Here is a 26524-nt window from a genome sequence, read left to right on the forward strand (position 1 = left end):
TTTTGATTATGACTTATATATCCGTAAGTTTAGTAGATAATTGAATGCGGTGGAGATTAGGTCAATGTTAAATACTTTATTACTGTGGGCATGGTGGAATACTCTATTACCACGGTTCTCAGATGTGCTTGCAGAACTGTGGGGCTCCCTGAGATACTTTCAGTGGGTCACCAAACTATTTTCTTCATAATGTGAAGATGTTATGTGTTCTTCTCACCATGTTGACATTTGCACAGCTGGTACAAAAATAATGGTAGATAACACTGCTCATGCCTTACTATGAATCAATGTACTGGCACCAAACTCTTTTTTTTGAAGATTTTATTTATTTTTGCAAGAGAGAGAGAGAGAGAGGGAGGGAAAAGGAGAGCGGGGGGGAGGGGCAGAGGGAGAAGCAAATTCCCCACTGAGCAGGGAGCCCGATGGAGGGACTCGATCCCAGGACCCTGGGATCATGACGTGAGCAGAAGGCAGATGCTTAACAACTGAGCCACCCAGGCGCCCTACTGGCACCAAACACTACTGGTGGTCACTGCATTCTTCACCACTAAGAGTTCACAGTTAAAAACAAAATAAAAAAAAATTTATACCTTATACTAACTAACTACATGTGCACATGAGATGTCTAGAGGGGTGTTCACTAAAATTTCAGTAGTGGTAATCTCTGCATAAGTATTTTCTTATTTGTACTTATCTTTATGAATTTGTTTTATAGTGAGGCTGTATCATTAAAGACAACAAAACAACATAAAAGCCATATTATTTTACAGCATGTGTCATTTTTATAAAAACATATGAAACTATATAAGAAGCATATAATGTGTTCTTAGAAACTATTCTTATGGGGCGCCTGGGTAGCTTAGTCATTAAGCGTCTGCCTTCAGCTGAGGTCATGATACCAGGGGCCTGGGATCGAGCCCCGCATCGGGCTCCCTGCTTAGCAGGAAGCCTGCTTCTCCCTCTCCCACCCCCCCTGCTTGTGTTCCTTCTCTTGCTGTCTCTCTCTCTCTGTCAAATAAATAAATAAATAAAATCTTTAAAAAAAAAACTATTCTTATAGTGCATTCTTTTTTAGAGATGCTACGTAATAGCTATGATTTGTGGTCTAAATTTAGTGCCAAACTCTTTAATGTGGTAGTTCAATCTTACCTGTTTAAGAAGGTGTTACTGGTAACTTGACAGAGTAGATGCTGATGTTAGACATTTGATAATTCAGCTACACGTGGACAGCTTTACTAATCCTTTTTTCCTTCTGGTATTTATGAATAAGGCTTGGAAGATGGAATTACAGTGATATTTGTAAAAATACTGTAAATTGTTGAAGACCATCACAGGACATGGTGGTTTTATGGTGGATGCAGTTAATCACAAGCCAGCGCTGTCACAGATGTGACAGTTTTGATGTCTAGTTTTTAGGATAATCTCACAGTCTTTGATCTCATCCTTCTCACAATTTGAAAATCGTCATCTTTACTTTCTTGATTCAGTTAAGATGATTTAGTGAGTGGGTTAAGTAAATTTGCAGAATCTAGGACAGTTTCTTATCAGTAAAATGAGGATAATAATAGAATTATCTCAAAGGATAGTTCTGAGGATTAAAGGAGAGAAAATATATAAAGCATTTAGAACAGTGCCTGGCATATAACAAGTACTTGATAAATGTTAGCTATTTTTAACTAGGAAGTGCACAAAGTAACTCCAGAGCAAATATTATTTATAAAGAGCTAACTTTCCCGAATATTCAGTTACAAATTGTTCATCTATTTAAATTAGCAATGATCACGCAAAGGCTCTTATCAGCTTTTCTTTTTGAAGTGGGCACTTGCTTTTCAGGTGGCCTTCGTAATTTGATTAATACTGGTTTCCCAACTGAAAACAATCTGGGTTCAGGCAAGAACCTGTTTAGTATTCTGATTTAGGAAGGTGAGCAGAATCACCATTTTCTCTTTGATTATTTGTTTGCTTATTCATTCATTCATTCATTCATTTTGCAAACATATGTTAGGTGTGAGCCATATGTGGCAAGCCTCATCCTCGGGGATAGAGAAAAAGGTGTGAGACACAGCTGTTGGAGAGAGATGACTCGGGGTGGCTAAATATAGCACGTTAAGTGCTCTTCCCAGGGAAGCACTGAGTGCTATGGGTGATTTGGAGGGGTGTGTTACTGTTACTGGGCTCTAGGTTCCAGCACCAGTTGGAAAGGGCGAGGAAGGGAAGTTTCTCTGAGGGGAGTTGTGTTAGCCAGGGGAAACTGTGGGCAAAAGGGATCCTAGCCTGAAGAGCAAAGTGGTTTTATTCTTCTACCTTGTTCCATGTTCTCTCAGGACCTCTTACCATCTGCTGAAGTGTATTAGAGGCAGTTTGCATGGAGGATTTATTAGTGATTTTTTTTGTTGTTCTTCACATTCTGTTCACTAGTCAAAAAGAGAGCATATGTGTTTATCCAGTATTTATAGGTCATCAAAATTTTTAGGAATATTTAATAAAGGCAAAGAGGTTTCAAAAGATTTTTCTGTAGGTTCTTTTAACCATATTTGGTTATTGTTATTTGTTTTTAAATTTAAACATTATTTTTGTTTGTTTACTTCAGAAATGTTGAAGGGATACTTAAAATATTTTTTCTGAATCAACCCACAAACTTATAGATGAATCATGAAGAAAGCCATTTAACAGGTATCTGTATAAAGAAGTCTTTTATTATAATTGAATTTTCAAATCTTTGGGCCCATATTTGCATCTTTAGCAATGGGTTTTTGTTTCTGTTTTTTGTTGTTGTTGTTTCTGTTGTTATTACAATTTTTTTCTTCATCTTTTCATTTTGCCAAATTGAAGTCGAGTATTTGAGACACTGGAAAGTTACTGTCGGGTTGATTTGATGCAATGCTTTAGGGCTGTCCAGAAAGGAGCATGTTAGTTCACTGGTGGTAAGTTTAGAAATGGTTTAAATGATAGAGAGCAGTAGATGAGAAAAATAGTTCAGGGAAGCTGACAGACTGTGTGCCCAGGAAATACATAATGAGAGGAGAGAGAGTACTAGGCAAGGAATTTAGAATCTTACAGGAGACACAAGGCAAGAAGAGGGATTACATACAAGTCAAAATGTAATAAGTACCATGAGGATAAAAACAGTGTTTTAGCAGTTCATTCAATAAATTTATTTAGTGCTTACTGTATGGTATGGGTGGGAGTGAGATCATTTGTACTTAAAGAATTCAGGATGGGGTTTGCATAGAGTTCATTTCATTTAATTTGACCTTGAGGGATATGTAGAGAATAGAATTAGAATTCTAAATTCTAAAGAAGTGCTGTTCAACTGAAGTATAATGTGAGCCACATATGTAATTTAAAATGTTCTAGTAATGATATTAAAAGAAGCAAAAAGAAACAGGTGAAATTAATTCTAGTATACTTTATTAAATATTAAAGTATACTAGTATCTAGTATACTTTATTAAACCATCATGTCCAAAATATTATAATTTAGAAATGTAATCAGAATATATTACATTTTGGTGGAAAGTCCTTGAAATTCACTAGGTATGTTACATTTCTAGCACATCTCAATTCAGAAGCTAAATTTGCACTGGAAATACTGGATCTATATTTAGAGTTCATTAAACTTAACAGTTGAGAAGGAAGATTGACATACAAAATTTGTTCCAATCATACTTTAAAGTTTTCTAATACCTGAATAGGGAATCTGTTTTAAAATTTGCATGTAAATTAATTAAAATTACTCAAAATTTAAAAATTCTTTCCTTGGTCATACTAGGCTCCTCTCAAGTGCCCAGTAGCCACTTATGACTAGGAGATAATGAACTGGGACTAGACCATTCTAAATGATTGAAAAGAACAATTTTGTAGGTAGAACAGCACATGCAGAGACCTCTCCTTTTGTGGGGTTGGAGAACAAAGTACGAAAGCAAATGTCCATAGCAGTTATTCTTGCAAGACTTCAGCTCTCATAAATGCTGTATTTCCCAGAGCCAGTGTGGGTCATATTTGACATTGAGCTGCCTCACTGTGTTTAAAGTTGAAGGTGCTCCACTCCACCCTGGGAGTGGAGCACCTTGGGAGGAACACGAGGACCCTACTGTGTTACAACGAAAGTATAATGTTCACACTTTAAATCAGCCACAAATGTTTATATTATACCTACTATATACTGCTTATGAAGTCAGACATCTATATAATACATACTCCAAAAGATTAAAATGAAAAGTTACAGACAATACAGTTAACTCCCAGCTGCTCAGTAAATTCTTGTAAAGAGATAAATGCTGGTTTAAAAGGTGACTGTTCCCTGTGTTTGTCATACTGGAATGAACTGACTATATTTTCCAAGATGAAACGTAATTAAGAATTAAATTTATATTTGTTGTATTTATTAATTGGTCTCGATTGCTTTGTGTTTGCACCAGAATAATATGTGCAGGAGCCTATCACAGTTTGAAATAGGTTTTAGGTGGTTTTTTTGTGGATTGCTGTCCCATTCCTATCTCTATAGGGCATATAAAAGTTTACATAAAGACCACCAGGCTAACATGGCTCTATTTGGAAAAAATACTTATAAATTTCAGCGATGACTGTAGATGCAGCTTACCGAAACGATTATCAGAAGTGCTTTATTATCTTTGAGTGAGAAGTTATAGTCTTATGACTGTCTTTGAGGGTTGATCAGAAGGTTTTTGGTTTCTTCAATTTGGGAAAGCTTTAGAACAATTAGATCAGTCTATCTTTTTTTTTTTTTAAGATTTTTATTTATTTATTTATTTGTTAGAGAGAGAGAGAGAAAGTGTACCACCAGGGAGAGAGGCTGAGGGAGAAGCCGACTCCCCACTGAGCAGGGAGCCCAATGCGGGGCTTGATCTCAGGACCCCAGGATCATGACCTGAGCTGAAGGCAGACGCTTAACCAACTGAGCCACCCAGGCACCCTAGATCAGTCTTATCTTTATTAAGGGCATATTTCTGCAGCTTTGACATGAGCCCTTTCTTTTAAGAATGATTACATGATTTAAATACTCTGACATATCTATCCTTAGTTTTTCTTTGTCAAAGAGCTCTGACTGATGCTTTTTCTCTGATGGATTATTGACAATTATGACAGGAATGTAACTTGTCCCTGATGTCTGTTTTCCCTTAGTAATAGAATTCTACTCTAGGTGCATGGCCATTCAGAGTCAGGACTACATTTCTTAGCCTCTCTTGCTGCTAGGAATTCCTCTAGTTTTGACCAGTGGGATGCAAGTAGGATTTTTGTGTGGCAGCTTTTTAAAGAAAGTGTTCTTTTTTCTTTTCTTTCTTTTCTTTCTTCCTTCCTTTCTTCCTTTTCTTCTTTTTTCTTTCTTTCTTTCTTTCTTTCTTTCTTTCTTTCTTTCTTTCTTTCTTTCTTTCTTTCTCTCTCTCTCTCTCTCTCTCTCTCTCTCTCTCTTTCTATGTATGTGTTGTGGGGGCCATGCCCCTTGCTTTCTTTTTCTCTTTATTCATTCTTTCTTCATGTCCTGCTGCCTGGGATTCATTTGCCACTATTTTGGACCATGGGGCCAAGGCCCCTCAAATTCAGAACAAGCAGATAGAAGGAACCTGCATCTTTGATATTTAATGACATGATGAAATACCAAAACAAGCCTGTACTATACACTGGACTTTAATGTGAGAGGCAAATAAACTTCTGTTTTCTGTAACCAGTCGTTATTTTGGGTTTCATTATAGCAGACGAACCCAATCCCATCAATCCATGTAGACATTCATACTAGTAGGACTCTTGGAGGCAAGGGTGAAAACCACCACCAATATGAAAGGATCCTGAGTGGCCCGTGGAATTAGAGGAGACCCAGAGGTCATTAGCCACACTTCCAAGGATGTCTACAACCAGGAACCTAACCCCACGAGACTCCTTCTCTTCATCTCTTGGTTTTAATTCTCTTTTCCTCTATGTTTCATTTTGTGTTACTCTAGACCGGCTTTCTCCAGCAAAGGGATATGGTCACCTGTGGTACCAGACTAACTTCCTCAACACCTTGAAAATGTAGATTGAAAACGGCTAGTCTTGTCTTCTACTTGAAAAAATATTGGGGAGTGACTCAGATTGACCTGTCTTGGGTCACATAACCATCCCTGTATCTGTCACTGGTCCAGCTTGGATTACATGCCCTGCATTGTGGTCTACTTTGTGGGGGATGGAGAGATTGGGCCAGGGGGGAGGGTGCAAGAATTGGCAGCATCCTCTAGAACCATTTGTTGTAAATTAAGTTTGGTGCTATTTAGATAAAACAGTGCTTATTAGTTCAGCTGATAAGTCATTCATAAATGATTTATCATAAAAATCATCCTTTTTTTTAAAGATTTTATTTATTTGACAGAGAGAAAGAGAGAGAGAGTGAGCACAAGCAGGGAGAACGGCAGGTAGAGGGAGAGGGAGAAGCAGGCTCCTCACTGAGCAGGGGCTCTATCCTAGGACCCTGGGATCATGACCTGAGCCAGAGACAGATGCTTAACCAATTGAGCCACCCAGGCATCCCTCATCTTAATCCTTTCTTGAAAGTAGCCCATGTATGAAAAAACGAGGATCGCTAGTTTGCTTTAAATTTGCTTTCTGACTTTGAAGTTGTGAATTTTGGCAAGACACAGCTCAAATATCTTTTATGGAATTTTTATGAAAATGACCTGTCCACATTATCATACTATACAGGCAAATTTTTAGTAGCCATTGAACAGATTTCCCGAATTTCTTTTATCTTCAGTCGTGTTGATTGTAATGTCAGCACTGAAGAATTGGCTGTAATCATGAATTCATTGAATAGAGAGGAGGAAGCATTTTGAGTATTAGAAAATGAAGACTATTATATCATAAAAAATGTTTCAGTGGCACATTCTATTTAAAATTCTAAAGTGAGAGTTTTCTTCAAGGAATTAAAATTTAGCTCGATGTTTGACATAAATGAAATTTGATAAGTAAAAGTACTTTTTTTGGTGGGAGAGCTTTGATATATTGAGTTCCCAAAGTTTACTTGAAATCTTAACAAAATCATGGAAGATCAATTAATTGAAAGGTAATGGTGTCATGTGATCGAGTTGTGTTGAAGGGTTTAGGAGATCTCTGTCTAGAGGGCACGTTTTACGGCAGGGGTTAGTTATGACAGGGCACTTTTCTTCCAGGTGGCTTTTAGGCAACATGGTGACATTTTGGAGACTTCAAAGGTAAAGGTTTATTGCTTTGGAAGTACTATATTTATTAATCTGGTTTCAATCAAATGTCCATGATGTGCACAGAAGGGGTATTTTCTTCAGGACTCTCAAAGGCTCAAACTTCCTATTTTTTTCTGCAGTCAATCAAAACTGGGGTTGAGTCACCTAAATCATTATATGCTGTTCCTTTGGTATCATTTAGCCAGTCAACACAAGGCATGTGGGGGGGAGGGGTGGGAAGGGAGTCTTTGATATTTAATGAACAAAGACGAATATCTTTAAAAAACTAGTATCAGCTCTGGAAAAAAGTATTTTCTGATCAGAAACTTTTCTAGGTGATAGTCACCATAGTCACAAATAAGAAGAAAGAATGAGGGCCAGAAATGTAAGTCTTGCTGTAAGATTTTATTGTACATACTAATTTTTCATTGTACTAGGAGCAACTGTATCAGGCACCTCCGTTATGACTTAGGTTGTTTGCAGGAGTTGAATTCTACTCTGGGGTTGGAGATAGTGCAGTCTAGAGCTCCAACATGAATAGTCACTGTGCGAACGTACCCCTCTTTCACCCACGGAAGTGCTGGTCGAGGTCAGGGATTAGGCTTCTGGGTGCTTGCTGTTGCCCTTCTTTCCAGCCTAATATTGGCAAGAAGTGAATGTATGTTTTCATTTTTATCCTAGAGTAGCCAGCAATTAGGACTTTTCTTCTTTGAAGAAGGGAGACCTATGCACATTTAGTAGTTATGTGTACAGATAACTGATGACTCTGAAAAAAAGTTCAAAGATGTCATTATTTTCATTTGCAAGGTAAAAAATTCTGTTGTGGTGGTATAAATATCTGAAGTCGTACAGAAGGCCAGGACAAAAATAGGTTTCTGAGAAAGGCATGTTTTTTTTTTTTTCTCTTCTTCCTGATAATATTACAGCTTTATCTACTGATCTCAGCCAGAACTTGTCATGTCCAGGTCCCTCTGGGTTTAGCCTTCGCTCCCTTCCCTCTTTTCCCCAGGCCCATTCTATTTCCCAACTAAGGCTTGCTCAAAAAGTCCTCCCCTCATTAGCTCAGACATTTCATAAGTTAAAATCACTTACTGAGTATCTAGTTTTAGCATTTTGTTTAGATGGCTTTGTAATTTCATGTATCATGATAAAGGACCGAGAACTATCTTTCTTACTATGTTTATTGTGTCCTGTTTGAAAATATCTAAGAGTCAAGGTTATCAAGTGCTGATTTTGATATATTCTAATTTTTTTCAGTCTAACTTTATTTGAAGACTTAATTGATTTTATTGCCAAACTGTCCAGTCAGTTAAAATGTCAGTTAACTTATTTTCCAGTGTTTAATTGTATGTCAGAATGGGAGCAGTAGTAATAATGTTTTACAAACAGTGGCGTTTTTTCAGTATTACAAAAGACTTAATTTTTTTTCCTTTTTTTTCCCCCTTAGGTAAACCAGTTCATGTAGGAAAGCTCCCTCTAGTGTTTCCTAGAGCAAATACAAATGGTATTGGGCTATTTTTTTTTTTAGAAGACTTAAATTTTTTTTTTAAAGATTTTATTTATTTATTTGACAGAGAGAGGGACAGCGAGAAAGGGAACACAAGCAGGGGGAGTGGGAGAGGGAGAAGCAGGCTTCCCGCGGAGCAGGGAGCTGGATGCAGGGCTCGATCCCAGGACCCTGGGATCATGACCTGAGCCGAAGGCAGACGCTTAACGACTGAGCCACCCAGGTGCCCCAGAAGACTTAATTTTTTAAAGCAATTTGGGGCTCAGAATAAAATTGAAAGGAATGTACAGAGATTCTCCAGATACCCTTGCACCCTCACGTGTATAACAACCCTCATTATCTGCATGACTCATGAGAACTGTATGTTTGTTACCAAGGATGAACCTACACTGACACATCATGATCACTCAAAGTAAATAGTTTGTTTTAGGTTTCATTCTTGGTGTGGTACATTCTTTGGATTTGAACAAATTTGTAGCTTTGCGCAGTGGCAGTATCATAGCCAATGAAGTTTATCCGAGGCGCGATTATTGCTAATTGAACAAATTTGTAATGACATATATCCATCATTATAATACCATAACAGAGTATTTTCACTGCCCTAAAATTCTCTGTGCTCTCCCCAGTCACCCGCCCTATCCCCTTCCACCCTTTTTTACTGTCTCCATAGTTTTGCCTTTTCCAGAATGTCATATAGTTGGAATCGTACAGCATGTAGCCTTTTCAGATTGGTTTCTTTCACTTATTAATATGCCTTTAAGGTTCCTCCATGTCTTTTCATGGCTTAATAACTCATTTCTTTTTGGCAATGAATAATGTTCCATTGTCTGGATGTACCACAATTTATCCATTCACGTACCGAAGGACATCTTGATTGCTTCCAAGTTCAATTATGAATAAAGCTTCTATAAATATCTGTGCACACGTTTTTGTTTGAATAGATGTTTTCAACTCCTTTGAGCAAATACTAAGGAGAGTGATTGCTATATAGTAGGATAAGAGAATGTCTAGTTTTGTTACAAATCATTATGTTTAGTTTTGTAAATAATCACCAAACTCTTCCAAAATGGCTGTACCATTTTGCATTCTTACCATCAATGTATGAGAGTTTCTTTTGATCCACATCCTCACCAGCATTTGGTGTTGGTAGTTTTCCAGATTTCGGCCATTCTGATAGCTACGTAGTGGTATCTCATTGTTGTTTTAATTTGTATTTCCCTAGTGACATGTGGAATATCTTTCTGTATGCTTATTAGCCATCTATTTATCTTTTTTGGTGAGGTGTCTGTTAATGTCTTTGGCCAATTTTTTAATGAGGTTGTTCATTTCTTATAGTTAAGTTTTAAGAGTTCTTTGTATATTTTGAATGATGGTCCTTTAGCAGAAGTGTCTTTGTCAAATATTTTCTCCCAGCCTATAGCTCTCCTAATAATGTCTTTTGTAGAATGGAAGTTTTTAATTTTAATAAAGTCTAGCTTAATTATTTCTTTCATTGGTCATATCTTTTATGTTATATCTAAAATGGTATCACTATACCCAAGGTCATCTAAATCTCCTATGCTTTCTTCTTGGATTTTTATATGTTTGCATTTTGCATGTAGGCATATAATCCATTTTGAGTTGAGTTTGTGAAGGGTGTACTCTGTGTCTAGAGGAATTTTTTTTTTTTTGCATGTCCAGTTCCAGTACCATTTGTTAAAGAGACCATCTTTGCTTCATTGTATTGTCTTCACTGCTTTGTCATAGATCAGCTGACTATATTTATGTGGGTTTATTTCTAGGCTGGCTATTCTGTGCCATTGATCTCTTTGTCTTTTCTCTCACTAACACCGCACTGTCTTCATTACCGTAGCTATATAGAAAGTCTTGAAGTTGGACAGTATCAGTCTTCAAATTTTGCTTTTCTTCAGTATTGTCTTGGCTATTCTGAGTTGTTTCTTCTCCATATAAATTTTAGAATCAGTTTATCAATATCCATAAAATAAGTTTCTGGGATTTTGATTGGGATTGATTTGAATCTATAGATCCAAGTTGGGAAGAACTGCCCTCTGGACAATATTGATATCTATTTCTTTAGTTTTAGAAATAGAAATATCTATTTCTTTAGTTTTTCTTTCATTAGATTCATCAGAGTTTTGTAGTTTTTCCCATAGAAACTTTGCACATATCTTGTTAGATTTATACCTAAGTGTTTAATTGGGGGGAAAGTGCTAATGTGGATAGTATTTTGCTTTTAATTTCAGATTCCCCTTGTTCATTGCTGGCATATAGGAAAGCAAATGACTTTTGTATATTAACCTTATATCCTGCAACCTTGCTATTATCACTTATTCTGGGAGAGTGAGGGTTTTTTTTTTTTTTCTTTCAGATTTTCTACATTGACAATTGTGTCATCTGAGGACAAAGACAGTTTTATTTCTTCCTACCCAAAACTTACACCCTTTGTTTCCTTTTCTTCCCTATTGCATTAGCAAGGACTGATATTAAAAAGAGGAGTGGTGGGGCGCCTGGGTGGCTCAGTCAGTTAAGCCTCTGCCTTCAGCTCAGGTCCTGATTCCAGGGTCCTGGGATCAAGCCCCGCATCGGGCTCCCTGCTCAGTGGGGAGCCTGCTTCTCCCTCCCCCTTTGCCTACTGCTCTGCCTGCCTGTGCTCTCTCTCTCTCTCTTTCTGTCAAATAAATAAATAAAATCTTAAAAAAAAGAGAAAGAGGAGTGGTGGGAGGGGACATCCTTGCCTTGTAGTTGATCTTAGCGGGAATGTTTTGAGTTACTCCGCATTAACTATGATGTTAGGTTTAGGTTTTTTGTAGAAAGCCTTTATTGAGTTGAGAAATTCCCCTCTGTTACTAGTTTGCTGAGAGTTTGTGTGTGTGTGTGTGACAGTTTTTGGAATGAATAGGTGTTGGATTTTTGTCAAATGCTTTTTCTAAATCTATTGATATCATCATGTGATTTTCCTTTTTTAGTCTGTTGTTTTGATGGATTATACTAATTGATTTTCAAAAGTTGAACTAGTCTTGCATACTTTAGATAAATCCCATGTGGTCTTGGTGTATAATTCTTTTTATACTTTTTTGGATTTGATTTGCTAATATTTTAAGAATTTTTGCATCTATGTTCATGAGAGATATTGTAGTTTTTCTTTTCTTGTAACATCTTTGTCTAGGTTTTTTGTTTGTTTGGTTTGAAGTTAATGCTGGCTTCATAGAATGACTTAGGAAGAATTTTCTCTTTCTTTCCTCTGAAAGAGATAGTAGAGAATTGGTATAATTTCTTTCTTAAATGTTTTATAGAGTTCACCAGTGAATCTCTCTGGGCTTGATGTTCTCTTGTTTGGAAAATTATTAATCATTGATACAATTTCTTTAACAGGAATACACCTATTTAGATCATCTATTTTTTCTTATATGAGTTTTGTCATTCAAGGATTTTTTCTACTACATTTAAGATATCAAATTTATGCAAACGAAGTGAGTCATAGTATTCTTTTATTATCCTTTTATTTTCCATGGGATCTGTAGTGATGTCCCTTCTTTTATTTCTGTTAGTAATTTGTGTCCTCTCTTTTTCTTAGTTAGGCTGGCTAGAGGGTTATCAGTTTTGAACTGTATACTTTTAAATATGTGAGCATGAAGTAAATAATAGGACTAATTTGCTGACTAGAAAGCATCCAGTTGAATAAGCAGGTAATAGGTTGATCTCATATTGAAGGTGATCTGCGGTTGGGTAAAGGGCTATGCTGCATTTGAAACTGTGGGTCTCATAGTGCCAGCTTAAAAAAATAAACAACCTCTTTTCAGGGGTGCTTCTTAGATGCCCCTATTCTATGTTATTACAGTTAAAAAACCAGAAGATTAACTTTCTAGATTAAATATGTATAAGAAGTTTGAGTTTCTTGTGTTAATGACTTTGCTTATTTTCCCTTTTTGGTCATATTCATATAAATACCCATATGTAATAAAAGAAATATGGAATTATTTTTTACAAGTGATACAAATACTTTATAATCTGTGTTACTCTTATTTGGTAAGGTAAGGAATTATATTTCTTTTTTTGCCCAACTATATGCAAACTTTTTCCAAAATGTATTCCTTACATAAACATTACTTATATAGGATAGCTTCCAATCTCATCCTAGGCAGAAAAGGCAGTTTACCTACATGGTTTCATTTCAGGGTACAAAATCTCTTCTAATTGCTGGCTCATTCCTGAATTCCTACCTGATAACATGAGTTCTCAAGTTCAACCTTAGATTAAAATGCACATTTTCCCATGAAGGGGTTGTAGGGGCACATTCAACATCATCAGAGCATTGGAAGGGTAGCCTGAGAGGTCTAAAGATAATTTCACCTCACAGTTTTGTCTGTAGTCAACCTTGAATTGCATCATTCAGTGTTCCATACTGTGTCTCTCTCCTTCCCCATCATCACCTCAGTTGATGGTCATTCTTTCTGTTTTACTTAGGAACTTAAAGCAGTCAGAGGAGAAATTCTCCATGCCCCCCCCCAACCCCATCTTCCTGCATCTGTGCCTTTATATTTTGCCTTTCCCCTTGAGGTGGACTGTCCATGTCCCTGGGTCAGTTCAGACTCTTCCAGTGTGCCCTAGGTGCTGCCTCTAGTTAAGGACATTGCGGGCAATTCTGTCTTCTTCCTCCAGATCATCAGTTTCCCCTTTACTATTGGATATTCTCTACTGGAGCTGTCCTTTCTTACATCCATGAGAGAACCGTCTTTTGACTCACTTGCTGTACCTATGGCTCCTGCCCTAATAGGTTTCCTGCACCTAGTGTTTTGGATTCTATTCCTGGAATTTTCTTTGGAACCTACTCCAGGAAGAACTTTGCTCTAAGTCCCCACCAAAACTGCTATTGTTGCTTATTCCCTCCTTCATGGAAGCCTTTCTTACTTGGCTTCACCATACCGTTCTCACCTGGTTTTGCCCCTGGGACTGGTATCTTCCTTTGCCCACATCTTTGCATGTCCCAGACTAAACAGTGTGTGCCTCAGGGCTTGGTCCCTAGAGGTATTCCCTTTGCCTGGCTCTCTCTGCCTCACTCTGACATCTGTACTCACTGTACTCACTCTCTCTATGAACTCATCTCATGGCTTTAAATACCATCCGTATACGAATGCCTTCCAAGTTTTCTTTCTCTGCTTTGTCCTCTCCCCTGAACTCTAGACATGTATATTTATGTATATATTTCCCCTTAGATGCCTATAAGCTTCTCAAAATTAACATGTCTAAAACTGAGCTCCTGCTCTCTGAAGCTTCCCCCACCCACAACCTGTTTCACTGCAGCTCTCTTTTTCTGGTTCCTCTGGCCAAAACCCGTAAAATTCATTCATGCTTCCTTTCCTTCTGTTACATGCCACATTAGATCCATCAACAAGTCATCTTGACTGTGCCTTTTAAATTATACCCAGAAAACTTCATTTTCTCACCCCTTCCCTTGCTGTCACTCCACTGTGAACCACTGTTAGCTCAGTGGCTCCTGCTTATCACCCTTGCCATCTCTTCTCCATACAACAGCAATGGGAGCCTTTAAGCATCTAACTCAGCACCCTACAGTGGCTTTCTGTCTCACCAAGAGTAAAAGCCAAAGTCCTTTCAGGGCCCTACGTGGTTGACATGCCTCCTCCTGTTCCCCACAGTGGCCTCTTTGATGGTCTCACTCCCATGGCTTCTCGCTGTTCCCTGAACACGCCAGGCAAATTCCTGCTTCAGGGCCTTTGTACTTGGTGTTCTGTCTGCCTGGAATGTCACCCCCCCAGATACCGGTATGGCTCACCTCCTTGCTGACTTCAGGTTTTTACTCAAATATTTTATAGAGAGTCCTTTCTCTCAAATTGCAACTATTCTGCCACCCCCTCCAAATTTTTGTCCCCTTCCCTGCACTATTTTTGTCCTTAGCCATTTTCACTATCTAGAATCCTTTATATTTTACTTATTATGTCCCCCCCCCACTGCAATTTAAATTTCGTGAAGGTGATATTTATCAGCAGTTCCCTGCTTCTTCCATCTCTTTACAGTATAAATCCTGCTTATATTGTAGATTTAATTAAACATTATAGAATGCTTTCATTGTCCCCGCGCTGTATCAGGCACATTTACACATTTAATTTAATTTCCCCACTTTATTTCTGAAATCAACATTGTGATTCCTGTTTTACAGATGAGTGGAAAACCAAAGGCTGAGAAAGATGTACAGTGTCTTTACTACAGATAATAATAGATATTGGAATGGGCTTTAAACTCAAGACCTCTAACTTCACGTTCTGTGCTTTTCTAATATACCATGCTAGGGACAAATCCACTTTACAATCACGATTTAACTTTTGAAAGGGAATTTGGAAAGGACTGCCCTTGCCAATCCTTCGCCATCTCAATTCTTACTCCCTACCTTACCCCATCTTCTGTCTTGTCATGCTGTTTCTCTCCAGCACAAACTCAGTTGCTATTGAGGACACTTATAAATTTGGAACAGTCATAAAAGCACAAGTCCTATCTTCCAGCAATGGTATTCAGTGACGGGAGCAGTGAGACAGAATGGGAGGGGAGAATTTAGCAGAAAGGTTTTAAGAATTCCCCTCTCTGATGCTTGAGCTAACTCAGAGGCCACCAAGAAACTGCAGTTAGAGAAGAGCTGAGCCAGAAATGAGTTTGGAGCAAAGTGGCTGAGAATATCTAAGAAGTAAAGTGTGATGTGAGAGGAAACTGTCTTGACTCCAGCCTGTGTGGCTCAAAAACCAAGCAACTTGGATGACTGTGGTGGTGTCACAGAGGTACTCTGCTTTCTTTGGCTCTAAATAGTCTCCGTTCTGTAATCTCATCCTGTGTTTCTTCATTGGTGTAACTTTTGGGTTGTAAATAGTTTGTTTCCACATCTATAAAACAAGATAGTGGGGATCAGTGATTCCATTAGGGCACTTTTAGTTATAAAATTATGTGATTTTTAAAATCCTGCATTACTCTAGTGATTTTGAATCTACATCTAGTGATAATCAGACCTTTTTTACTGTGCAAAATTTCCCTTAAAATAATAATTTATATTTTTAACCAAATACAAAAATCGCTGAAGCACTTTCAGATACAAGTTAAAATGGTTTTTAAAAATCAGTTTTATTTCTTATTGAAATTGTCAGACAGCCTTGTCTTAAAAACGACAACACAGACCACGCTTCCAAGGTAACAGGGGCTGGAAAAACCTCCTGTCTCCTCAGGTAATGGGTGGTGTTTCTTTAACTAAGTGAAGGATTTCATGGCATGGACCTACCTTCTGATCACTTTCCACTGGTTAAGAGGAGATTTTGAAAACCAAACAGAAATTATAACACTAAATAACCAAATTAGCTTTTTTCTCAAAATGCCGAGCTGATCTTTTATTTTTATTTTTATTTAAGTAATCTCTGCATCCAATGTGGGGCTTGAATCAGGACCCTGAGATCAAGAGTTGCATGCTCTTCCCACTGAGCCAGCCAGGTGCCCCTTAATACTTTAAAACATACTTAGAAGGGAAATCTGCCCTCCTCCTAAAGGCATGTCTTACTTTCAAAGCAAATGTATTTCTTTTCTATACTGTCTCTCTTGGCCTGAGACTAGTTTAAATTGTTAGTTCTTTTCATTAGGCAGATTTTTCAGTTTACTTGAAATATTTGCTAGTGTTTTTTCTCAACTTCAAAAAAATACTATCCCTCTCCTTTTTGTACTTATCTAAATTTCTCTGTGCCTGCTGTAACTATTATAATAATTAATAATGAATCAAGGAGTTAAGCTCATATCGATTGTAAAAGAATTTACTCACTTTTTTGCTTTATTTCTTAAGCTTATTTTCATATTCATATTTGTTTCCATTTTTAAATGTTTACTGAGGTTCATCTGTTCACCAGTTTTTTTGAGGAAAAAAGATATCGTACTATAATCTTTTCTTGTCTTCATAATTAATAAGCCTTCGGCACTTGTGATTATTTAAGTAGCGTAAGAAAGACAGTGGTTATCAAACTTAAAATGTTTCTTTTTGAAGAAAGCTAAAACTTCTGCTCTTTAGTCCTGAACAATCAGTGTGTTTCCTGATTGCAGAGTCAGGAAATACTTTACTTTTGAAGCAATAACGGTTATTCCTGGGAACTTTTATGATTGGCTGCATAGTGATAACGTGGACTTTAACAAGTACAACGGATTTACTGCTGGCTTATTTGAAAAGAAAGAGAACTTCTTAAGTGTGACAAAAGGCTAATTGCTGAGGACTGCATCAGTTTGGCATATTTAGTGCTCTTGGAGAACGACTTTCAGCTGGCTTCCTGACCAAAGGTATCTTTCCCTGGTGCTTTTTACTATCCAGATTTTTCTCTGGTGTTTGCCTAGACCTTTAAACATCAGTTGTGGTTCTTGTAGAATTTGTTTTCTTTTGAAGTCAAGGTGGAGTGTAATTTTTATAATACCCTTGGATTTCTTGGAGTGTGATAACTAATTATGATAATTAATGAGAAACCACAGCATGACATCCAGGGATCTAGTGGCAATTTTTTTTTTTCCTTCTCTGGAGTGAGAAATTGCTGTTGTCTGATTTTTGATATTTGAATCTAAATTCTTTTTTGAGGTCACTGAAGGTGTAACAACAACATATTGGCTTAAGGTGGCACTGTGCTTTTTCTTAATATTATGAGACATTTGAAAAAAGCCCTGTTCATTTATTGTCTGTTGAATTGACTATTGTGTGTTAATGAAAATGAGTAATTTCAATGACTTACACTATTTCTGGTTTAACAGAGTGAATTTTCCATCTCCTTGATCTTGTATTGACATTGGTACAAAAATAAACTCACAGAAATTTGGATCTGGATGAGGTCTTATGGACCTTCTATCTAGCCCCCCTCCACCCCCTTTCACTGGTGAAGAAACTCTGGGATTAGGAATAGCACAAATTCCTGGCAGAGCTAGGGATAGAATACAAACCTCTCAGTCCCTATTTGGGAGAGTCTTTTTCATTATTGTTGTTTTGTGTTAAAGATTATGTCCTGCTACAGAATAAAAACCTTGCCTTTGGGGTCGCCTGGGTGGCTCAGTCATTTAAGCGTTTGCCTTTGGCTCAGGTCGTGATCCCAGGATCCTGGGATCGAGCCCCGCATCGGGCTCCCTGCTCCGCGGGGAGTCTGCTTCTCCCTCTGCCTGCCGCTCCCCCTGCTCATGTGCGCTCTCTCTCTCTCTGACAAATAAATAAATAAATCTTTAAAAACAGCAACAAAGAAACACCCTTGCCTTTAGTTGGCATTAAATCCTCATCAGGTTCCATGCAACATAGTCAGATCCTGAGCAATGATGTTACTCATAGCTCGAGTATGAATAACTAGGTTATGTACCTAGAGTGTGTAGTTTGAGGTGCTCCGTGGCATCTGGAAACATTCCTGACATGTACATTCACTTCCCGGCTGGGTGAGCACTGAGCAGAGTGAAAAGTTATGGCTTTCCATTTTTGGGGAATGCCAGATCTTGAGTTAGCAACAGAAATTTACTAAACCTGTATCAAACCTGCTATTTTTACTTCTGTTTCCTGACAGTGGTCACTCAGTTTCTTCTGAGAAGAGAATACTTTCCCAGCGGTCACATGGAAGAGCTCTAGTAAGAACAAAATCACCACCACTCAGTTCTCCACTTAAGAGTTTACAGTAAAGGAGCACCTTGGGTGGCTATTCCTTAAGCATCTGCCTTCGGCTCAGGTCATGATCCTAGGGTCTTGGGATCGAGTCCCGCATCGGGCTCCTTGCTTGGCGGGAAGCCTGCTTCTCCTTCTCCTACTCCCCCTGCCTGCCACTCCCCCTGATTGTGCTCTCTCTCTCTCTGTCAAAAAAATAAAATCTTAAAAAAAAAGTTTACAGTATAATAGTAGAGCGGGAAAAGAGATGTTGAAAGATATAATACATATGAAGACTCAAATTCATTCAAAAACATAGAAAAGGACATAGAAATATGTCAGTTAACACTGTCCTAGGGGAAAAATGCCATTTTTCCAAAATGTCACATGTATGTGCAAGTACTGGACCGAGTTTTATTTTTCTTCTGCCGCTTCTGATTGGCCCCTTAAATTAAATGCCTCATAGGTTTTCATGTTTCTCTAATAACTCATTTCCCCACTATGGATGTTTTACTGACCTTACTTCATCAGTGTCTCTCTCCTGGTGTGGCCTCCGAGTGTGTCGGCAGCGGCTGTATAATATTTTGTGTGTGCTTGCCACGTAATGGTAAATAGAAACAGCTGGAGGTTGTTCGGTCAGTTCTGCAGGGGGAGCCTCTCTGCATCCCGGGTCACTGAGAGCTGTTGATATCATGACCTGAGGGAGGGTGTCATGGTGCAGTTAACACTCAGATTATTGGAAGATGAAATGACCAACGCAGCTTAGGCAAGATGATAAGCTTTGCTTATATAAACTGGGTCATTAACTGAATTACATTTAGGTACTAAGGCTTTGCCTGTGGTCACAGGGAAGTGTCAGTAAGACTGTAGAAATTCAGCCCCTAATCAGTTCCCCACATATGAGAGCTCTCAACCTAATGGTAGAGAAAAGGCACAAATGTGGAAGACAGAGGAATTGATACACCTAAGGTTGAATTAACTTTATTTGTAGTCTCAATAGTAGAATACAACTCTAATAATAGTTTACATATTTATAACAAGATCAAAATTCTGCAGGTTAAAAAAAATCCTACAGATAATCTTTCCTCACTCTACAGAGACACTTTGGAAATTTAGGAACCCTTGGGTTGCAAAATTAGATGAGAAGTATTTCATGAAATATGGTTAGTGAGGAAGAAGGCATTGAACTGTCTTAGGGTTTTGCCTAATAGCCACTAGAATCATTTTGCCTTCTTTTTTTTAAGATTTTATTTATTTATTTGACAGAGAGAGAGAGAGACAGAGAAAAAGCAGGGGGAGGGGCAGGCAGAGGGGGAGGGAGAAGCAGGCTCCCCATTGAGCAGAGAGCCAGACATGGGGCTCCATCTCAGGACCCTGGGATCAGAACCCACGCCGAAGGCAGATGCTTAACCGACTGAGCCATCCATGTGCCTCAGAATCATTTTGCTTTTTGCAGGGTTGCATATGTAGCTCACTCTCCTTAGCTTTGGCCCTTGTCAGATACTAAGGCAAAAAGAAAATGACAAGAAGACTAAGGTTGCTGGTCATGTGTTAGTAAAAACACCTGATTTCTTCCCCGAGACAGGTCAGGTGTTCAGGGTAGTCATTGAAACTATAGCATTTGGACTTTATTCTTTCATAGGAAGTACTTGGCCAGCAAGCTGAAATTCTTATGGTTTTTGAACTGTGAGTGTTCTGGCAGTATATCCCAAATAATTATGAGAAAGAGAAGTTCCCATTTCAGAATTGGTGCTAGATTTGAAGATATACTCTCTATGTCTAAATGTAAAACGACCCTGAGTATAAAAATAATCTTCTTTGCCAAATATAAAAATTATCCACACTCCACCCCACCCCCCCGCCAATTTTTTTTTTCCTTTGGCCAACATAAGCATGTACTTTGTACCAGGAATCATTCTATGTTCTGGGATAAAAGGAAAAAATGAAACAAAACAAAAAACCCCACAAAAGACAGAAATCACTGCCCTCTTAGGTCCTACATTCTGGTAAATTATACAGGATGTTAAAAGAGGTAAGTGCTACAGAGTTATGAAGTAGGGGAAAAAAATCCAAGGAATGCTGTGTGTGTGTGTGTGTGTGTGTGTGTGTTTTGGGGTGGGGGGCACGTGCTGCCTCACAAGGTGGCCTTAGAGCATGGATTGAATGGAATGAGGGAGCGAGCCATGCGTGTGTGTTTTGGGGTGGGGGGCACGTGCTGCCTCACAAGGTGGCCTTAGAGCATGGATTGAATGGAATGAGGGAGCGAGCCATGCAGTGAACTGGGAGAGGACCATGGAGCGTAGAGCCATTAAGGGAGGAGTGTCGGGGGCATGCTCTGGGAATGGCTAGGAAGCCAGTATGGCGCCAACAGAATGAGAGGGAGTTCAGGAGTAAGGTCATAGGAAATGGCGTTAGGATGAAAAGATGAACATCTAGGTTGACTAGAAGTTGTATGGAGGACATGTAGCTACAGGGCATATTTAATGTACACATGTCATATACAGATGGCGTGGGCCCTTAGGGCACTGTAAGGATCTTTTATTCTTAATGAAATGGGCAGCTTGGAGGATTTACAGGTGAGTAACATGACTTTTGTTGAGGAAAGATTCTACTTCAGTTTAAAAAGGATCCTTCTGGCTTTTGAGAGTAGACTGAAGGGGGCAAGGGACACCAGTTAAAAGATTAGTGCAGTAAACCAAGTGAGAGATGACAATTTGTATTCTATTGTATGAATGTACCACATTTTATGTTTGCTTTTTTTCATCAGTTTATTGAGATATAATTGACATTCAAGGTTGTATTAGGTCAAGATGTACAATATAATGATTTGATACATGTATATGTTGGGAAATGACTGACAAAATCAGCTTAACATCACATAGTTACAGGTTTTTTTTCTTGCGATGAGAGCTTTTAAGACCTACTTGCTTATGTAGTAGTATTAATTATAGTCACCCTGCTGTACATGACATCCCTAGAACTTAACCTATAACTAGAAGTTTGTACCTTTTGACCACTCCCAGCATCCCCCTTACCTACTTTGCCCCTGGCAACCACCAATCTGTTTTCTCTATGAGTTCAGTTTTTAAAAATTCCACATATGAGATCACGCAGTATTTGTCTTTCTCTTTCTGATTTACTTCACTTAGCACGATGCTCTTGAGGTTCATTCATGTTGTTGCAAATGGCAGGTTTCCTTTTTTGTGGCTAAATAATATTCCATTGTATACTTATATTTATATCTGTATATCATATTGTTTTAATCTATTCATTGTGGAGGGACACTGAGGTTGTCTCCATGTTCTTGGCTATTGTTAACAATGTTGCAGTGAGATAGTAATTTTGTTTTTTTTTGGATATATACCCAGAAGTGGAATTGCTGGATCATATGATAGTTTTATTTTTAATATCTTTTTTTTAAAGTTTTATTTTTTTATTTGAGAGAGACAGAGAGAGCACAAGCAGGGGTAGAGGCAGAAGGAGAGAGAGAAGCAGACTCCCCAGCTGAGCTGGGAGCCCAATGTGGGGCTTGATCCCAGGACCTGAAGATCATGAACTGAGCTGAAGGCAGATGCTTAACCATCTGAGCCACCCATATCTTGAGGAAACGCCATGCTATTTCCCATACTAACTGCACCAGTTTATGTTCCCACTGACACAACGTGTGGATTCCCTTTTTTCCTACATCTTTGCCAGTACTTACCTCTGGTCTTTTTTGACGATAACTGTCTGGTAAGATGATATATCTCATTGTGGTTTTGATTTGCATTTCTCTGGTGGTTAGGGAGTATTCACTTGATGCACATTTGGGTTGGTTGTTTTGGGTATTGTGAGTCAAGCTTCTATGAATATTTGTGGACTAGCTTTTGTGTGGATTATGTGTTTTCAGGGCTGTTAGCAAATCTCTAGGGGTGGAATTACTGGGTCATGAGATAGGTCTATGCTTACATCCAGAAAAACTCCCAAAAGATTTTCTAAGGTGGTTTTGCCATTTCACATCTCTGCATACAATGTACAAGAGTTCCAGTTGCTCCACATCCCAGCGGGACTTTTCTCTTTTTGATGTTAGCCATTTTAATAGGTGTGTAATGGTATCTTACTATGGTTTTCATTTGCATTTTTTCTGAAGGCTAATGCAGATGAGGAGTGTCTGGGCCTTAATCTCTTTATCCAGAAAGCTTATTTTATCCTCATTGTTGGAACTTTGGTTCCTTTCAGCTGAGACTTACAATAACTTTTATTTTTTGCATTTATTTATTTTTTCAGTCCTGGGTGATGTGTGTTAGTGTATACTTTTTTTAATCTTAATTTTTCTAAGACCTCTGATCCCTTATAATAACTTTTCAAAGTACTGAAAGGATATATCATGATTTATTAAAGGTTGGCAGTGGCCTATTTAGTCTCACAGTTTTGTTTTTGGGAAACCTATGCATTTAAAATGGGAAAGTATAATACTGATATTAAATTTCTATCTTACCTTTAAGTCATTGATGTCCAACAGTGTAACTTAAGTTTATGCTTTATCCTATATGGGGTGTGACTGTTACTTTCTATACCTTATTTAGGATGAGAATACATTCCGTGTCTAAGTAAACATCACTACATCAAAAACTAATGATGTATTGTATGGTGACTAACATAACAAAGTAAAATAAAATAAGATAAAAATAAATTCTCTAAATATTCAACTGAAATGCGGATTTTTCAATTGTTTTCCAGGTTCCGGATGTGATCAGCAGCATAAGGCAGTTATCCAAAGCTGCCATGAAAGAGGATGCCAAAGCCAGCAAAGACAGCGAGGATGCCTTTTACAACTCTCAGAAGTTCGAAGTCCTGTATTGCGGGAAGGTGACGGTGACCCACAAGAAGGCCCCGTCGAGCCTCATCGATGACTGCATTGAGAAGTTCAGCCTGCACGAGCAGCAGCGCCTGAGGATCCAGGGCGAGCAGCGCGGCGCGGATGCGGGTGACGACCCGGTGGACTTCGAGGCCGCGGCGCCCGGCCCAGCCGCCGCCATCCTGTCCGAGGAAGGGGACGGCGTCCCCAACACCCAGCCTGCCTTACCGGCCGCGGCCAGCCAGCCGGGGCTGCCCAGCTCTCGAGCTGGCTTCCCGGAGCGGATTCTGGAAGATTCTGGCTTTGATGAACAGCAGGAGTTCCGGTCTCGGTGCAGCAGCGTCACCGGAGTCTTGCAAAGGAAAGTTCACGAGAACAGCCAAAAACCACTGCCGCGAAGGAGGCACGCCAGTGCGCCGAGTCACGTCCAGCCGTCGGATTCCGAGAAGAACAGGACGATGCTGTTCCAGGTGCGGCCGGGCGGGGCGCTGGCGGGGGGCCTCAGCACGCAGGGCTCGCCAGCCAGCCGGCGCCGCCCGGCCGCGCTCTGCACCGCTCCAGCTTTCACTCCTCCCCGGGCTAGCAGGGAAGGCGGGTGGAGAGCCGAGCGAAGGAAAATGCGGAAGTAGAGAAGGGCCCAGAGGCAGACACGGAAGGTGGATTTTAGGAAGTGAGGGAACAGGGCCGGGAGAGCTGGAGAATGAAGCGATTAAATAGATGACCCTTCATATCACCAGCATTTGCCTTAGGTTGATTCTTAAATAGATGTTGTGTCTTGCAGAGGATTTAAAGATGGGAATAATCTGGGAAAGTGTGATAGGCATGGAGGAGAAAGAGAAAGTTTTCTTTAGAGAAGGAAAAGTCTAGAGACTCCTAGGTGTATCTTCAGATGATGTTACCCAAAAAAAGAAAGTTAAAAAAATACCATGGGCCTGATAACTTACTGGATCCATTGCTAAAATAACGGGGTGCAAGCTGTATTATAGGTGTAAAAGATGTAACTTTTTTTAATAATTTTATTTTATTATGTTATGTTAGTCACCATACATTACATCATTAGTTTTTGATGTAGTGTTCCCTGATTCATTGCGTATAACACCCAGTGCTCCATGCAATACGTGTCCTCCTTAATACCCAGAAAAGACGTATCTTAATTAAAAAGTAGTTTTTGAGTTTGTACAGGATATAGAAAATGGCAAGTTCCGCCTAAAAGAACTTAAGTCAAAACAATGCCCTGGAGAGGTTTTCTAAGTCCTCAGCTTGTAAGATCTGAGTTTTCTTGAAAAAAAACAAAAAAACTGAGCGACTGTCCTTTTATCCTGTGGTAAAGAACCCTTGAGTAGGAAATTCCACAGCGTACCTTGATAAATAGTCGCAGTGTGTAATACTTGCTTATCAGAAGTTCGTGGGTTCTTTTGTTTTGTCCTGTTTTGTTTTTGATAACTCTAGGCATGTAATGAAAGTTATCCATAGTCTTTTCTTGGGTGATACATTGACTGAGCTTCCTCTCTTTTTGAGGCTCTCAGATACATTCATTTTCTTAGCTAGCCACCGTAATTGATGTTAATTTCCCTGGCTGTGGATTTTCAAAAAGTTTAATTTGCTCAAGTGCAGATATCTTTTTGTCGACCATTTGGGAGGAAGTATGATTATAAATTATGGTTAAATAATTGGTGTTTTTAGAAATCATGAAGGGAGGAAAGCTTGCATGTTTTTAAAAGGATGATCATTTTTAATGAACAGAATGGTTTCTTGTATCTTGTAAATTGAGATCAACTTAATTTTCATGATTTTTAGACAAAAGGAGGAATTGTGTTGAGGTAGCCGATATTTGGAGTTGAATATACTGGTTGGATTGGATGTTGAAGCACATTGGATGTTGAAGAATATACCAATTAAATCTGTATTACTAGTTGGATATGTAATTGTAAAGTAAGTTGTTAGATCCTTAACTGGAATGTTTTTATTTTTAAGGTTGGGCGGTTTGAGATTAACCTTATCAGTCCAGACACCAAATCAGTTGTGCTTGAAAAGAATTTTAAAGATATCTCTTCTTGTTCTCAGGTACGTATTAAAGTACGTCATAATGTTTGACGAAACCAACTTAATCTTGTTTTTAGATTGACCACAAAACAACTTCTTATTTTACTATTTTTTTATTTTAATTTTTTTTGAGTGGGTTTGTCTTAAATAAGAGTGCTTCTAGAAGTGCTTGTATCTCTACTAGTAACAAAATCCTGTCCAGGTCCCTCAGTATCCTAATAGTTGGTCCTCATTTTTATCACCCTTTCTTCTCGTAATGTCACTTCATCAAATTCTGTCCTCTGGTGGAATTTTTGTGGTGGTGAGTTCTTTTGAAAATACCTTCACAGTTAGTTGTCCTCAGTCTTGGGCAGTGGGACTTGTGGGTATTACTGAGTCATGTTTGCTCTTTATGCCGCAGTAGGTAGTAAAAGGAGAACTAGCACTTTCCACTTCTTTGAATGTAAATGTTAAAGTTTGAGAAGAAAGTGTTGGTATATTTTGGTTCTTTGGTTTAGTTTTAATTCACACACTGTGTATTTGAATGCTTTGAAATTATTGATACAGCTAAATGTGTACAAGGTCATAGTAGACATAAACCAGTGTCCTAAGTACTACAGTAATAATTTAGAATATCTATCCCAAAGTTAGAGCCACCTAAGTGTATTGTAAACATAGAAAGAATTTTTGAAGATGTTGGAGTAGAGAGAGTATCTAAATCTAAATATGGGAAGGTTAAGAATGCAAGGATACCTCTGTGGAAGTCTCCGGAATAGGGAAAGATTAACTTCTTTCCTAGCAGAGTGACTTAGAGGCACCTTTAGGGACCCAGATCTTGCCAAGGTCCTCTTCTGTATTTTAATGTTGAAAAACCAAGACCATCTATCTATTTTTAAATTTCAGAGTTAGCGTTGCCCTAGGTATAATATTCAGATGTTCTGCCTTTCAGAAATGATGAGCTTTTGTACCTCTTGTTAATTGTTCACCTTAGCCTCAGCTAATGCCTTTTCACTTCTAATATTTTAATATTTGTTCTATTAATGGTGACATAAAATTATGTCATGAATATAAAAGCTTTCTACTGTAATAACAGAGAGAGAGGCAGCATCTGGTTATAGGAATGATAAATGGCAATTTTCTAAATTCCTATTTAAAGGACCAAAAATTGGTAGAAAGATTATATCACTTGAACTGAAAAAGTAGTTATTAAGTCTTCTTGTAATTATCTGTTTACTGGCCAGTCCCTGCAAGATCATAAGTTTTGTGAAGGCAGGCATCAGATTTTGTGGTGTCTCATCCTGTAGGGCATCAGAATAAAAATGCTAAGATAGAGCTTAA

At 38.5% G+C, this 26524-nt stretch overlaps 1 protein-coding gene and 1 pseudogene across 4 annotated transcripts in view; both read left to right on the forward strand.

The window, feature by feature from the left end:
- The window catches only part of TBC1D4 (TBC1 domain family member 4), a 178941-nt gene that overhangs the window by 86236 nt on the left and 66181 nt on the right, over window positions 1–26524 (forward strand). For all 4 annotated transcript variants that reach the window (XM_073894435.1, XM_073894436.1, XM_073894437.1 and 1 more), the window contains exons 2-3: window positions 23047–23634; window positions 25139–25228. In XM_073894435.1, the coding sequence (XP_073750536.1) occupies window positions 23047–23634; window positions 25139–25228 (678 nt within the window). The remainder of the gene's footprint in view (window positions 1–23046; window positions 23635–25138; window positions 25229–26524) is intronic.
- LOC112827003 (U4 spliceosomal RNA) lies at window positions 9173–9294 on the forward strand (annotated as a pseudogene).

Source organism: Callorhinus ursinus, unplaced genomic scaffold (assembly GCF_003265705.2).
Source record: "Callorhinus ursinus isolate GAN/ISIS: 27379988/994484 unplaced genomic scaffold, GSC_fseal_2.0 scaffold7, whole genome shotgun sequence".
Taxonomy (NCBI): Eukaryota; Metazoa; Chordata; class Mammalia; order Carnivora; family Otariidae; genus Callorhinus; species Callorhinus ursinus.